General features: G+C 37.2%; 3 protein-coding genes across 3 annotated transcripts in view; 1 reads left to right on the forward strand and 2 right to left on the reverse strand.

Moving 5' to 3' along the window:
* Nucleotides 1-4041: 4041 nt before the first annotated feature.
* The window catches only part of LOC107725805 (gastrula zinc finger protein XlCGF8.2DB-like), a 19350-nt gene continuing 11082 nt past the window's right edge, over nt 4042-12309 (forward strand). The window contains exon 1 of the mRNA XM_016535208.1: nt 4042-4053. The gene's annotated coding sequence lies outside the window, so the exon portion shown is untranslated. The remainder of the gene's footprint in view (nt 4054-12309) is intronic.
* On the reverse strand, nt 4063-9061 carry LOC107725789 (meprin A subunit beta-like). The gene is made up of 8 exons (XM_016535188.1): nt 8858-9061; nt 8526-8681; nt 8194-8418; nt 7667-8110; nt 7386-7547; nt 7171-7279; nt 5568-5642; nt 4063-4199 (listed from the first exon to the last, which is right to left on the reverse strand). The coding sequence occupies exons 1-8, from the start codon at nt 8997-8999 to the stop codon at nt 4109-4111; spliced, it is 1404 nt and encodes a 467-aa protein (XP_016390674.1). The 5' UTR covers nt 9000-9061; the 3' UTR covers nt 4063-4108.
* The window catches only part of LOC107725802 (meprin A subunit beta-like), a 3559-nt gene continuing 267 nt past the window's right edge, over nt 9018-12309 (reverse strand). Inside the window, exons 3-6 of the mRNA XM_016535206.1 lie at nt 12141-12216; nt 11941-12058; nt 9161-9340; nt 9018-9076 (exon numbers count right to left, since the gene is read on the reverse strand). Of these exons, the coding sequence (XP_016390692.1) occupies nt 9175-9340; nt 11941-12058; nt 12141-12216 (360 nt within the window). The 3' untranslated portion in view covers nt 9018-9076; nt 9161-9174. The remainder of the gene's footprint in view (nt 9077-9160; nt 9341-11940; nt 12059-12140; nt 12217-12309) is intronic.

The following is a 12309-nucleotide window of genomic DNA, read 5'->3' on the forward strand; positions in this document are numbered from 1 at the left end:
CCTGCACGCTAGGTGGCGCCGACCAACAATGCATTTTTCCTCAGATATGTATCTCGTATATGGATTTAGCATCTAAATTAAGATAAACAAGGTTTGGTTCTACACCAGAAACACAAACTATCTATAATGCTTACAAGAATAGGCTACATACTAAAATATAATTAGAAGTACAATTAGCATCAAGCTACACCTGAAAATGTATGTAATTATTAATGTATTTGCTTAAAATCATTAAACCATCATCGAGTGCTTGTAATAACTTCCAGTTGTGATCTATAGTTGATTTTGATTAATAAGCAGACACATGCACTCTTTGTATGTTTCATAATTCTACACTGCTAATATTTGTCATAAACATCCTTTATTGCTATAAAAAAATACCATGCATACAAAACACATACAGAAAATGTATCGTCATAATCATACGTCTATTTGTGTCTATATATCTATAACATTCGCGAACGTGGAAGAAAATGGACGGTGCTCTATAGATCACAGTGATTCAGTGGAGAATTAATAAAAATGTTATTCTGTATAAAGAACATGCGAGAATAAATCTGTTCTGAAATACCAACGATAACAAGAACTCAGCATGCACTCTCTTCTCTTATCCGGGGTACTCCTCTTCGGTGTTTGTTTACATTGGTTTTTTGTGCAACAGCAGCTGCTCCGGTCACGTGATGCTTGCTCAAATCTTATTGGACAGCCCGTGTTGTCGCTTTGCGAAACTGAAAAGATTCATCGGACTGGTTGGAAAAAAAACATTCGCATTTTCGGTGCGCGAATGTTCGCGGTCTATGTGGAAGCATCCATAGAAATCGATTGTTTTATTCCAGCGCATCATCGCGTCCGATATTCGTTTAACTTTTTCGCGCTCAGTGTGGAAAGGCTTTAATATCGTTATAAATCATTCTATTAAACATAATGATATTCTTTATGGTAAAGAATCAATTCTATCTGTCTGGTTACCATATTTTATTTTTCAAAATATAGGATGAGGACGTTTTTGAAATTGTTCAAAAACAATTTTCAATTGTTGTTGAAAAAACAAATATTTCCATACCTGAACGACATATTTTACAGTCACCGTTATGCTGATTGATCATAAACACAGCTAAAAGGCTTCCTACCACAGTGGCCATCCTTCACAAAACTTATATCTACTACAGTTTTATCATAGGTAAAATGTTTCAATACAAGCATTTCAGTCAAACGTAATTTATGCAATATTTCAAACCTTTTAACCCACGGGAGAAAATCAACCCGCCGCATCGGTTTAAAACCAGCCCAATTCCGTGGAACAAAAAATGCGGATTTGGCAACCCTACATCCAACACGAGCTACCTCCAAAGCAATTTAAGTACTCCGCATATTGATAGCGACTCCCTGATGCGCGAAAATTATATTCAATATAAGAATGTTTTGCGGGAGCAAGATAATAGTCCCACGCAAGGCTTTAATACAAAAACACACACAACGAATGGCGACTGTAGAAAGTCTGAAAGTCCGAATCCCGGACATTTTGGGTGATTTAGAAATCCCGACCAGACGCATTGACATGTCCGGGGAAAAGAGGACGTATGGTCACCCTAGTTATGGATAGTAAAATAGGCATTGTAAATTATATATATGGTTATTTTGGGGAGGATACAGGGTGCGGATGCATGTAAGCACAATCTTCTGCTGACTAGGATTTCTAAATGGAATTTTTCACAGGTTCTGGTGAACATGTGTGTATATATATATATATATATATATACTGAACAAAATTATAAACGCAACACTTTTGTTTTTGCCCCTATTTTTCATGAGCTGAACTCAAAGATCTAAGACTTTTTCTATGTACACAAAAGGCCTATTTCTCTCAAATATTGTTCACAAATCTGTCTAAATCTGTGTTAGTGAGCACTTCTCCTTTGCCGAGATAATCCATCCACCTCACAGGTGTGGCATATCAAGATGCTGATTAGACAGCATGATTATTGCACAGGTCTGCCTTAGGCTGGCCACAATAAAAGGCCACACAGCATATGTATGGTGATTTGTGGAATGGGTATAAACACTACACCTTTTTAATGAGCTGGAGCAATTAATGATATGTTGAACATAAATACAACTGAGGGATACATTACACAACATCAAGTTCAGCATAAATTATAAAACTGCTTTATTAGAGTCCTTTCAATAGAACAGATGTAGTCCAACACTGTGAGTCACTGAGTCATAAAACATCTTTAAATATATACAAAAAAAATCTAAAACTGGGTTTGATGGCTGTTAGCTTTGCTTTGTGCAAAAGAAATTTCCCTTAGAAAATTAACATTTGTATAGCGTCATCAACTATGGGAAATCCAGTGTTACAGTCTGGACTGTACATTAATTTAAAAAGGCAATGCATGAGTAATATCTATGACTGAAATACATTTATTACATTTAAATTTATTTACAGTGTAAAACACAACCTTAAAAAAAACTATAGGGTAACAACAGTAGCTACTTTCATTGACACTGATCATTATATCAATTATATAAAAATTTTTAAAAAGTATTTAAAGAACATTAGAGTAAAACATGCCAAAAACAATCCCTATTTGTCCATATTTAATAATGTTTCTTGAGTGCTTCATGATTAAGTCAGTATTTTATACTTACATTAATGAGGAAGTGCTTTTGTGCTCCACAGCCGAAGACTTGCTTTGATCAAAATGTTCGGCTACTAGACAAGCTCTCAAAATGTCCTTGGTTTTGTATTACCTACATGTAAATTCCCACATCAGCAAATAAAAAAAAAACAGTTTGATGATCAGTTTTTCTAAATGAAGGGGGAAAAAATCACTTGTAATCGCTGCATGTAAAGCAATCTGCTTTCACTTTCATTTTGTCAGCAAGGTTGCCAAATATGTTTGAAAAAAAACATATCATCATAGTTTTTACACCGTTTGGTTGCGACAGTGACTAGAGACATTGATAAGACTTTATAATTAAATTTTTGGTGACACTTTATAATAATGATCAATTCTAAGTAATTCAAAAATGTTTTGCTAATGGTTAACTAATCATTTAAACAATAATATACATTTATAGATGATTAATAAGTGATGTTTTAAGTCATCCAAAAATGTTTTTGTATGTCAAGAAATGATCGTATCATTAGTAAATGATTATCATATCATTAACTAAATTATTGATATATTATAAATTACTTATTTTCACAAATTTGTTGCTGTGACTATTATTACATTACATTGCTCTAACATTTTCGATGTTGTTCACAAATAGTTTTAATCAATTTTAACATTAACACAGCAGAAAAGACATATGGGCTCCCAATTTTTGTAAATCAAAATAACGCAAATCTGTAGTGCAGATTGAATGCATCTTGATTTAAGAATGTTTAGGTCTTTTTTGGACTGGAAACAAGACAACAGAAGTAAGAAAAGCATGTTTTGCAGTTCAGATGGAGATGCATCTTCCTGAATATTAAACCGCTGAATCTGTAAATGACTGAAAATTACCCGTTCAATATTATAGGTAATATATATATATTTTTAAACAGACTAAATATTTTGGAAATGAAATCTGGAAGGTGAATATGGATTAGTGCATTTTTAATAATGAAATTGTGTATAAATGTATTCATTTAAAATAGCTTAAATACAGAAACGTTAAATTTCAGACCCAAAAATGCAAGCCCTGAAAATACAATGTATTCAAATGCCAGCAGTGTTAATGCTATCCATTTAATTTTGTTTCAAAGTCATGTTTCACACACTGGAACATTTTAGTCATGGTTATAAAACTGATTTACCCTACCAATAGTGTTCAGGCAGTGATTTATCACACAAATATTGTAACTATTTACCTTAACCTCTACAGAGAATGTGTGAATCATTCATTATGATTACAATAAGAGCTTAACATTACAATATATTGATAACTATTATGATTAAAGCTAAGATTAACATTGATTATACATAAATGAATACAGATAGGCCCATAATCCATGTAAGAATACACACTTAGCTATGATATACCAGACGACTGAAGAGAGATGTAGTTTTTACTGAACAGTCAGACATAGAGCAGTGATAATAGCGATTTGTCACGATTAACTGACTAGCAAAAGAAAGCAAAGCACCAAGATGATCAGAGAGGAAGCAGTCGAGGCACTGGAACTGCAAAATATGTCCAGACACTCACTGAAAGAGCAGAGGTACAAATGGGAAGATAAACATTATTAATGCAACAGAAAAACACTCATTTAACTGCATATATTTTAATAATGTACATTTGTAAGGTGCGTGCAATAAATAAGTTCACAAACAAACGACAGAAATCTTAGCAGTTGTGTGAAAGACATTTATTTGAGTCAGATCCTGATCCACAGAATGGCAGGTTTTGGATTTTGTGTTTCAGGATTTGTTTTTAAACAATCTGGCATTATTATATGGTGACACTGCGGGTTTATGCAGATGTATTTGGAGGTTATATCCTGCTTTTGGCCCTCAACATATATTTTTCACTTTAGTTCAAAATCACGCTCATTGTTTGGTGCAGTAACACTTTATATGAGGAAGACATATTCAGTTTTTACAACTTTTGCCTCAATAAACTCCCAATTTACTGGTTATTAATAGAGCCCGACCGATATATATCGTTCTGCTGATATTATCGGCCGATATGAGCCTGTCACCGATACATCGGTATCGGCGAATATGCCGCCGATATGAATTTTTTTTTTACAGAACATACAGTATAATGCAGATAAAATGCTTGAAATGGTGTAATGACTTAGTTTGTCCAGCAGAGCGCGCTCCATTGTTTGCTACTGGCGACCTGGATGAAAGTGAATCGAGTGTACGTCTCGAGGCCCTCTTTCGAATGAGACCACCCCCATGTCGATAGCCCCCGGGGTTCGGGAGTTACGGGCGGTTAATTTCGCGGTCCAGCGCCGACCAATCAAGCGATCCCGGGGTGCTACCGACACGCGGAGGGTGGCGTTCGAGAGGCTCCTCGAGCTGAAGGGATCCCCCGAATTTGGTGGAGATCCGCTGGCGCGTTCTCGAGATAGTGACACCAGTCAACACTTTCACTTCAGTAAGGAGGTCTCTTGTTCAGGCAGCATTCAAGCGTGGTCTTATTCGACCGTAAGTGCCCTGCGAAGTGGACTTCACATGATATTCCACCATGATTCCAGTTCCAAGGGAACGTACAAGTTACATTCAAAGGGCATTAAAGTGCGCGAGACGTGAATTTATATAGTATATATTTACAGTGTTTATGTATATATATTCTGTTTATGTATATACTGTATTATATATATAGTACCAGTCAAATGTTTGGACACACGAATGGGAAAGTGTCCAAACTTTTGACTGGTACTGTACTATAATATACACAAAGAATATCGGCCGATATATCGATATCGGCCTTTTTTTACTCCCTAATATCGGTATCGGCCCCTAAAAACCCATATCGGTCGGGCTCTAGTTATTAATAGTTAGTTAGCTGGGATGTCACTTAATGACTTAAAAGTAATGTAAAGTGAAGTAATGTTGTAGTCTTACCCCTCAGTGGGCTCTGCTGTAGGTTCAGTGGGAGTTGATGTAGTTGTTGAGATCGGCTGAGGTGTGGGAAGAACTCTAAACAACAAACAAAAATACTGTTAGGTTTTTATCGTCAAACCGAGGAGCCATTCATCTAAAATCAATGTAGCCTAGTGAAATGTACATTCAGTTTAATTTAAAATAAACTATGTGCAAATATCCCGTCTTGCTGGCAAAGGCCGTTTACACTAACAGAACAAATAACCTTGAGTCCAATTAAACACAAAATAAAATGGAAGGCTATAAAATTGCACCCGTTTCTGAATGTTTCTTTATAGTATACATAAAAACCACAAACGTAACATTCTGTAGGCCTAAACGATATTATCATATTATAGCCTATAGTTTTGCTTCAGTTGGATGAGGAAAAAGTAATAAAAAGTAATATAAGTAATATTTATATAAATATTGTTGTTATGAATGGCTCTAGAAAGCACAATGTTTACAACAACAACAATGTAAATGGATTTCCCAAGTCCTTTTTACTAAGTATTTGTATCAATTATTTTTTAATTCATATTACATTGTAAATAGGCTATTTTATATTTTCTCAAAATCACAGCATTAAACGTCCAGTTAACAAATGATCAAGACACTATCATAAAACAATGTTAATTCTATGTTAAATAGGTCTATATAATGTAACAATCTGTAAGACTAGTCATATTTCAAGACCTGATCTACAGCAGCTGCTGGCTGTTGAGCTACAGAATGTTGTTTCATGCGCCACCTGCTGGATATTGTGTGACACACAACAAAATTATTTTATATGTTATATGATATAGCATAATATGCTGACTGTCGGGATCACAGGAGTCGCCTGCACCTCTGATTCACATCTGTACCAGTTGTTGGACGGTTTATAAACTGAACAGAATTGTGGTGAACTAATCAGAGATATTAAAGTACACTGTAAAAAATGACCGTGAATTTAACGGTAAAAAACTGTAAAAATGCTACAGTAAATGTACAGTCTAGGAACTATTAACATGCATTGAGGAGAACCGGTCAATGAACTTCTCCTCCTCCAGATCACCACCTGTTTATCTTTTGAGTTGATTCTGGAGAAAGGCTCTTCTGCACAGCAGCGCATGGAGTTTTTATATACAGTATGTCGTTTCATTCTACCGGCTGTATATTAATATACTGTATATCTTTGCCTGCATTAAAGGCATTGAGAATCTTTCCGTTTATGACTGATAATGCTGAAAGCTAAAGCGATTGTGACTTTCATTATATAAACGTTCAGATTCAATACTGTATTTTCCTATCAGTTCTCAGAAAGGCTTTTACCTTTAAAGGAGGTTAAAGAATAACAAAAACTTAATTATATTGGAGTCAGATAAATAACTGAATTATGCATGTCATCCGTTACCTGCATTTTGTTATGATTATCAGTTCAAAACAGTAACATAAGCTTCCAGCCTTACATGTGTGACTATATTCACACAATACAGCATGTCTCTCCTACGTTATTTCTTAAATATAGTGTTTATTTTTAAAGAACTTATTTTAAGTTGTGTATTTTGAATAAGAGTGCAGCAGAGGTTAGAAGGAAACTCACCTTGTAGCACATGGTCCCTGCTGGGCGCTTGCGTCAGCAGAAACGTTGAAGTTCTTCACGGTTACTTTAGGGCAGGGTAGAGAGTCATTCTGAAGAAGCGCTGAGATGTCTGGATTGATGAACAACATTTATAGAGATGATTTTAGAAATAATGCTCCATTTGCTCTTAATACAGCAGTTAAACTTGTTCTCTGAGGTTCCTTCACAAATCCCACCTTGCATGGTGAAGAGCAATATGAGGTCTCCACCCTTGATAAACTCTCTTCTAGCGAGATCTTCTCTTGTTAGGAGCTTAAAAAAGGCAGGTCCATTATAAAATACTAACTCATCACTGATGAAGACTGGACCTTTTCGAGGGCTGTCCCAGAAATAGGTGCCTTAATTAGAACAAAACATGGCTTTTAAAACAACCTTAAAAACTACAGATAATAACTTTGATTCTCATCTGAGTAAAATGTTGCATAGAAAAATAATCAGATTGCATTAAAGATCTAACCATAACGAGTCAAGTTAGGGTCAGTGGTGATGCTCTGCTCAAAGGACATGCGCTTCTGTATGTGTGGATTCTGGTCCAGGATCTGGACGGTGATTTGCCTCCATGGACAAGGCCACTGCAGCTGCTCATCATATGCACCAGTTACGAAAGCAGCATGTATTTCGAATTCATTCACTGATGACACCTCTAACTCAGCTGCAAAGCGATACCCATCACTGGAGCAATACATTGGACTCAGACCGAAATCAAACCCGCTGTCCAGTTTCTTCTCAAAGTCTCTTATCTGCCATATGAAGGGACACTCTGTCTCTGAAATATTGATATCGTCCAGTGAGAAGCCTCCACTGGAGGTTCCAGCTCCTTTACGCGCTTCAAACACAACTTGGAAAGACTTATTTGCGTTCAGCTGCACATGATGCAGCTTCCAGTAATTCCCAGGGGTTTCTGCAAGAAACCGAAGGTCAGTGACACTGAAATACAGGACTATATGTTGTGTGGTGTGTCCAGTTGTGCAGGAAGAGACGGACCTGTGATCTGATCCATGAGTCTGAGAGCTCCTGTGCTGTCTGCTTCATTCTGCAGCTCTCGGATCCAGATGTTGAGCTGGTCGGACTCGTTTCCGCTGTGATAGTAGTAGAACTGCAGACACTGGACTTTGCAGTCTCTCGTAGGGGTCACTGTCTTGCTCTCCAGTCTGGCTGCGTCGCCCTCGTTTCTGCCCTCAGTGCTGAAGTGCATGAAGAAAGACGTCCCTGCAGGCATCAGAACAGCTGTTAGTTTATGGTGGAACAGTGAAGTCTCTTCCTGTGATGTCCAAGCAGACACTTTCCATTTGCTGACTGACTGTGACGGGTCTCACCGTTCTGTTCTTTGCCCAAGTATGTGTGGTCGGTCACATTGATGCCACTCACTGACTTCTCTCTCTGCCAGCCGTAACCAGCAGCAGAACAGACGCTCATCTCACACAGAGATTCCTCATCAAAACTACAGTGGTCGAGGAAAGAGACGGAGGAATCTGTAATGCAAACCAACAAGCACTGAGGCTAAATCAGTTCATTACAATTACATTCATCAAAATGGTCCTTGGTCATCAAATATTGGTCCAGCTGCAACCGCAAGTTCATTTTAGTCTAACTTAGAATCCACAAAATAAGAAAACAACACATTAAATGAAAACGGTCAAATACTCACTGCATTTGTAGAGTTTGTTGAGCTCAGTCGCATCATGTTCGCTCATTTCCATTAGTTGTCCGATCACGTCTTGAAACTCAGGACTCTTGGTGATGATCGTGGATCCGTTACCGTTGCTGAAGGCATTTTTATCAAAATGCATCACAGAGTAATAATCAAATGGGGTTTCTTGGGTAGTGGACACGTTCTCACTGTGTTTACTGAAATAACTCTCATATCCTAAAAATAAAGAATATTGCAGTCATTAAGGTGATTGTTTATAAGGCATGGCTTGTAATACTGAGAGTCAGTATGGAAAGCAACCTTTCACGATGTTTTCATATTTGATTTGTCACGTAATCATCTCTGTCGTATCTCGAATGCTCGTGGTTCAATCCCAGTGCATGGAGAAACTGGTGCTCAACAATGCCTTTTCTTCCACAGTCCTTTCCAATGGAAAGAGTCTGTCCTCCAGGAGACGAGCGTCCGATATATGACCAACACCTGCGGAATAACTCACAGTCACACAACACATAGCTGCATAAAGGTAACAACATTACCAGACAAATTAGATTGCCTATACTTGTTATCAGGGGCATGTCTAGAGCATTTTAAATTTGGGGGGCTGTGGCACTGCAATAAGCACTTAACTCATAAGTATTAACTAATAAAATAACTAGAGAAGGCTGACTATAATCAGCGTGCAGTGGGACATACTCGTCACCTGAAGTAAAAAAGCTCTTCTGGTCTTCAATGATGCAAGGACAAATTTTGAGCGTGCTCAATATCTGAGAGAGCAGAGCCAATTCATGAGAGAACAATGTATCTCTCTATGGCTAGGAACTATACTCTCATTCCGGCGCAGCAAAGTTCCTTGATTATTACGCCGGAATGAGAGTATAGTTCCTCTGACTATAATCAGCGTGCAGTGGGACATACTCGTCACCTGAAGTAAAAAAGCTCTTCTGGTCTTCAATGATGCAAGGACAAATTTTGAGCGTGCTCAATATCTGAGAGAGCAGGGCCAATTCATGAGAGAACAATGTATATTTAAAAGCGCACGTCCAGTTTTGTGTGAAAGCGAAGAAAATCCGCTTGCGAGTGGAGAGATTACTGCGCTCTCGCCATTTATCATTAATTTAACAAAACGCTATAGAAATCGGCTAAAATTAAATATAAAGAGGAGAAGAAAGCCGTCCTAGCTGCCTATAATGCCCGTGCCAAAATCTACCACTGCCAGATGCAGGTAGAAATTTACTAAAAGCAAGCCAATCGCAAGACATCTGGTAGGAACGTGCACCTGGGGTGGCCAACAGATTTCAGTGGGGGCCGGTGCCACCCCTGGCCACCATGTAGACCCGCCCCTACCGAGGCCGACTGCGCACCACCTAGCGCCGAACCTTTATCAACAATCTCAAGCTCGCCGGTGTATCCTGGGATGAAGCTGAAGTGCTGGCAGAGGACCGACACCGGTGGGGAGACCCTAAGTGCCCAACATCACGGGAAGATCTAAGTCTAAGTACATTTCATTTCAGCAATTTAGCACACGTTGTGTCACTTCTTTGTTCTACTGTTTCAATTTCTAAAAAGCAATTAAAATGGCAATGACATAAATGTATAAACCATTTCATATTTCAATATATTTGTTGAATTTGACTACCATTCAACATTTTGATATCCTTTTTTTTACGTCTGCATTTATTTGATTAAAAAATACAGCAAGACTATAAAATATTTTTGCAATAAAAAAGAACTGCCTTCTATTTTAATATATTTTAACATGTAATTTTAAATCTAATATGCTGATTTACTAAAAGCAAGCCAATCGCAAGACATCTGGTAGGAACGTGCACCTGGGGTGGCCAACCAGATTTCAATGGGGGCCCCTGCATGTTATAACAACAAACTTTATAAAAACTGTGCATTTTATTTGATCTCCATTTAACAGTGGTGTATAAAGTACCTGACAACCATACTCAAGTAACAGTACAGATATCTTACCAGAAAATGACTTTGGTAGAAGTTGAAGTCACCGTTTAGACATGCCTCAAAGTGTCATCAGAATACATATCAGGTCAATAGGAAGTTATTTCTAACACTCGCTGGTGTCTAAAAGAGTGGTTTGAGCTGAGAAAATAGTTTAGATAAGTTCTGTCATGAATACAGTGACTAAGCATTGCGGACAGGAGAACATGTTAAAGTGAAATAGACATTCTCGCATGTTTACACCACATTTAGCTCAACGATATTTTCTAAGCGCAATGTTTTCGTGCTTTCTGCTGATTTCAGATGCAACGGTGTCAGAGTCAGAGCCCCATAAAAAGAAATAATCACCAAAATGATGCCGAGTTATTTTTATTTCATTAAAAGATATTTTAAACAGAAGCATGCCTTGGCTTGGCTTGCTTTATGCATATTTCTCAGAGAAAGATAAAATACAGCAATATCATGTGGATTTGTTTATGATCTTATTATTTCACTAAACAATAATTTTTTCATAACATTTTTAAAATGATACAATGAAATATTTGAAATAGCAGGCAATATTGTGTCTGAAATGTAAGTCACTTAATGCTAACTTTATCAAACTTTTATAAAATGAATATTACATTTGTTATGCTGATAGCCTATCTGGGGGAAAAAATGGCACTCTTTGTGTGATATAGATTAAGTTAACTATGAACTATATGAATATATGCAGTCCGTGTTCTTCTGACTATTTTGTAGTAAGTAATGAATATGCTTCGGGGAAATGTATCGGAGTAAAAGTATACATTTTAATTAGGAAATGTAGTGGAGTAAAAGTAAAAGTTGGCTGAAATATAAAAACTCAAGTAAAGTATAGATACTCCCAAAAAATACTTAAGTACTGTAACGAAGTATTAATACTTTGTTACATTACACCACTGCCATTTAATTACCATTGAACAATGTGTTTAAACACCTTATCTGACAAAAGCCTTTATGAGGAAAAGTGAAGTATCTGAACTTTTGACGTAACTCAAATAGTTTACTCTAGACTCTTCTGATATGGCAGGTGCTATAGTGAAATTGTATAGTATATTACTAGTATTTGTTGATTATTAGCTTGAACCATACCGTACCCTTTATGACTCTCCACAGAGATGTAAAACTCTTCTGCTGCTCGGGGCTTAAAGTCAACACATGATTTCAGTCTGAACTGCTCGAAGGCTCTCAGAACGACTCCTCTGTCATTCATACCTATAAAAACAAACAAAACTGAGTGGACAACAATAGAAAAGTTACATTCAATATTTAAAAGTTGAGAAATCTGAAATCTTACTGAGATTTACACTCAGCTCATAGGGGACAGGAATATCCCACAAGGACTGATCACCAATAGCGCTCCCTTGCCTAGGCTTTAAAGCAGATCAATTTAAGTGTTCTGATTACATGCGCACACACACACACACACACACACACACACACACACACCTCCATGATGTCTCCTT

Source organism: Sinocyclocheilus rhinocerous, unplaced genomic scaffold (genome assembly GCF_001515625.1).
Source record: "Sinocyclocheilus rhinocerous isolate Xijiao unplaced genomic scaffold, SAMN03320098_v1.1 scaffold2561, whole genome shotgun sequence".
Lineage (NCBI taxonomy): Eukaryota > Metazoa > Chordata > Actinopteri > Cypriniformes > Cyprinidae > Sinocyclocheilus > Sinocyclocheilus rhinocerous.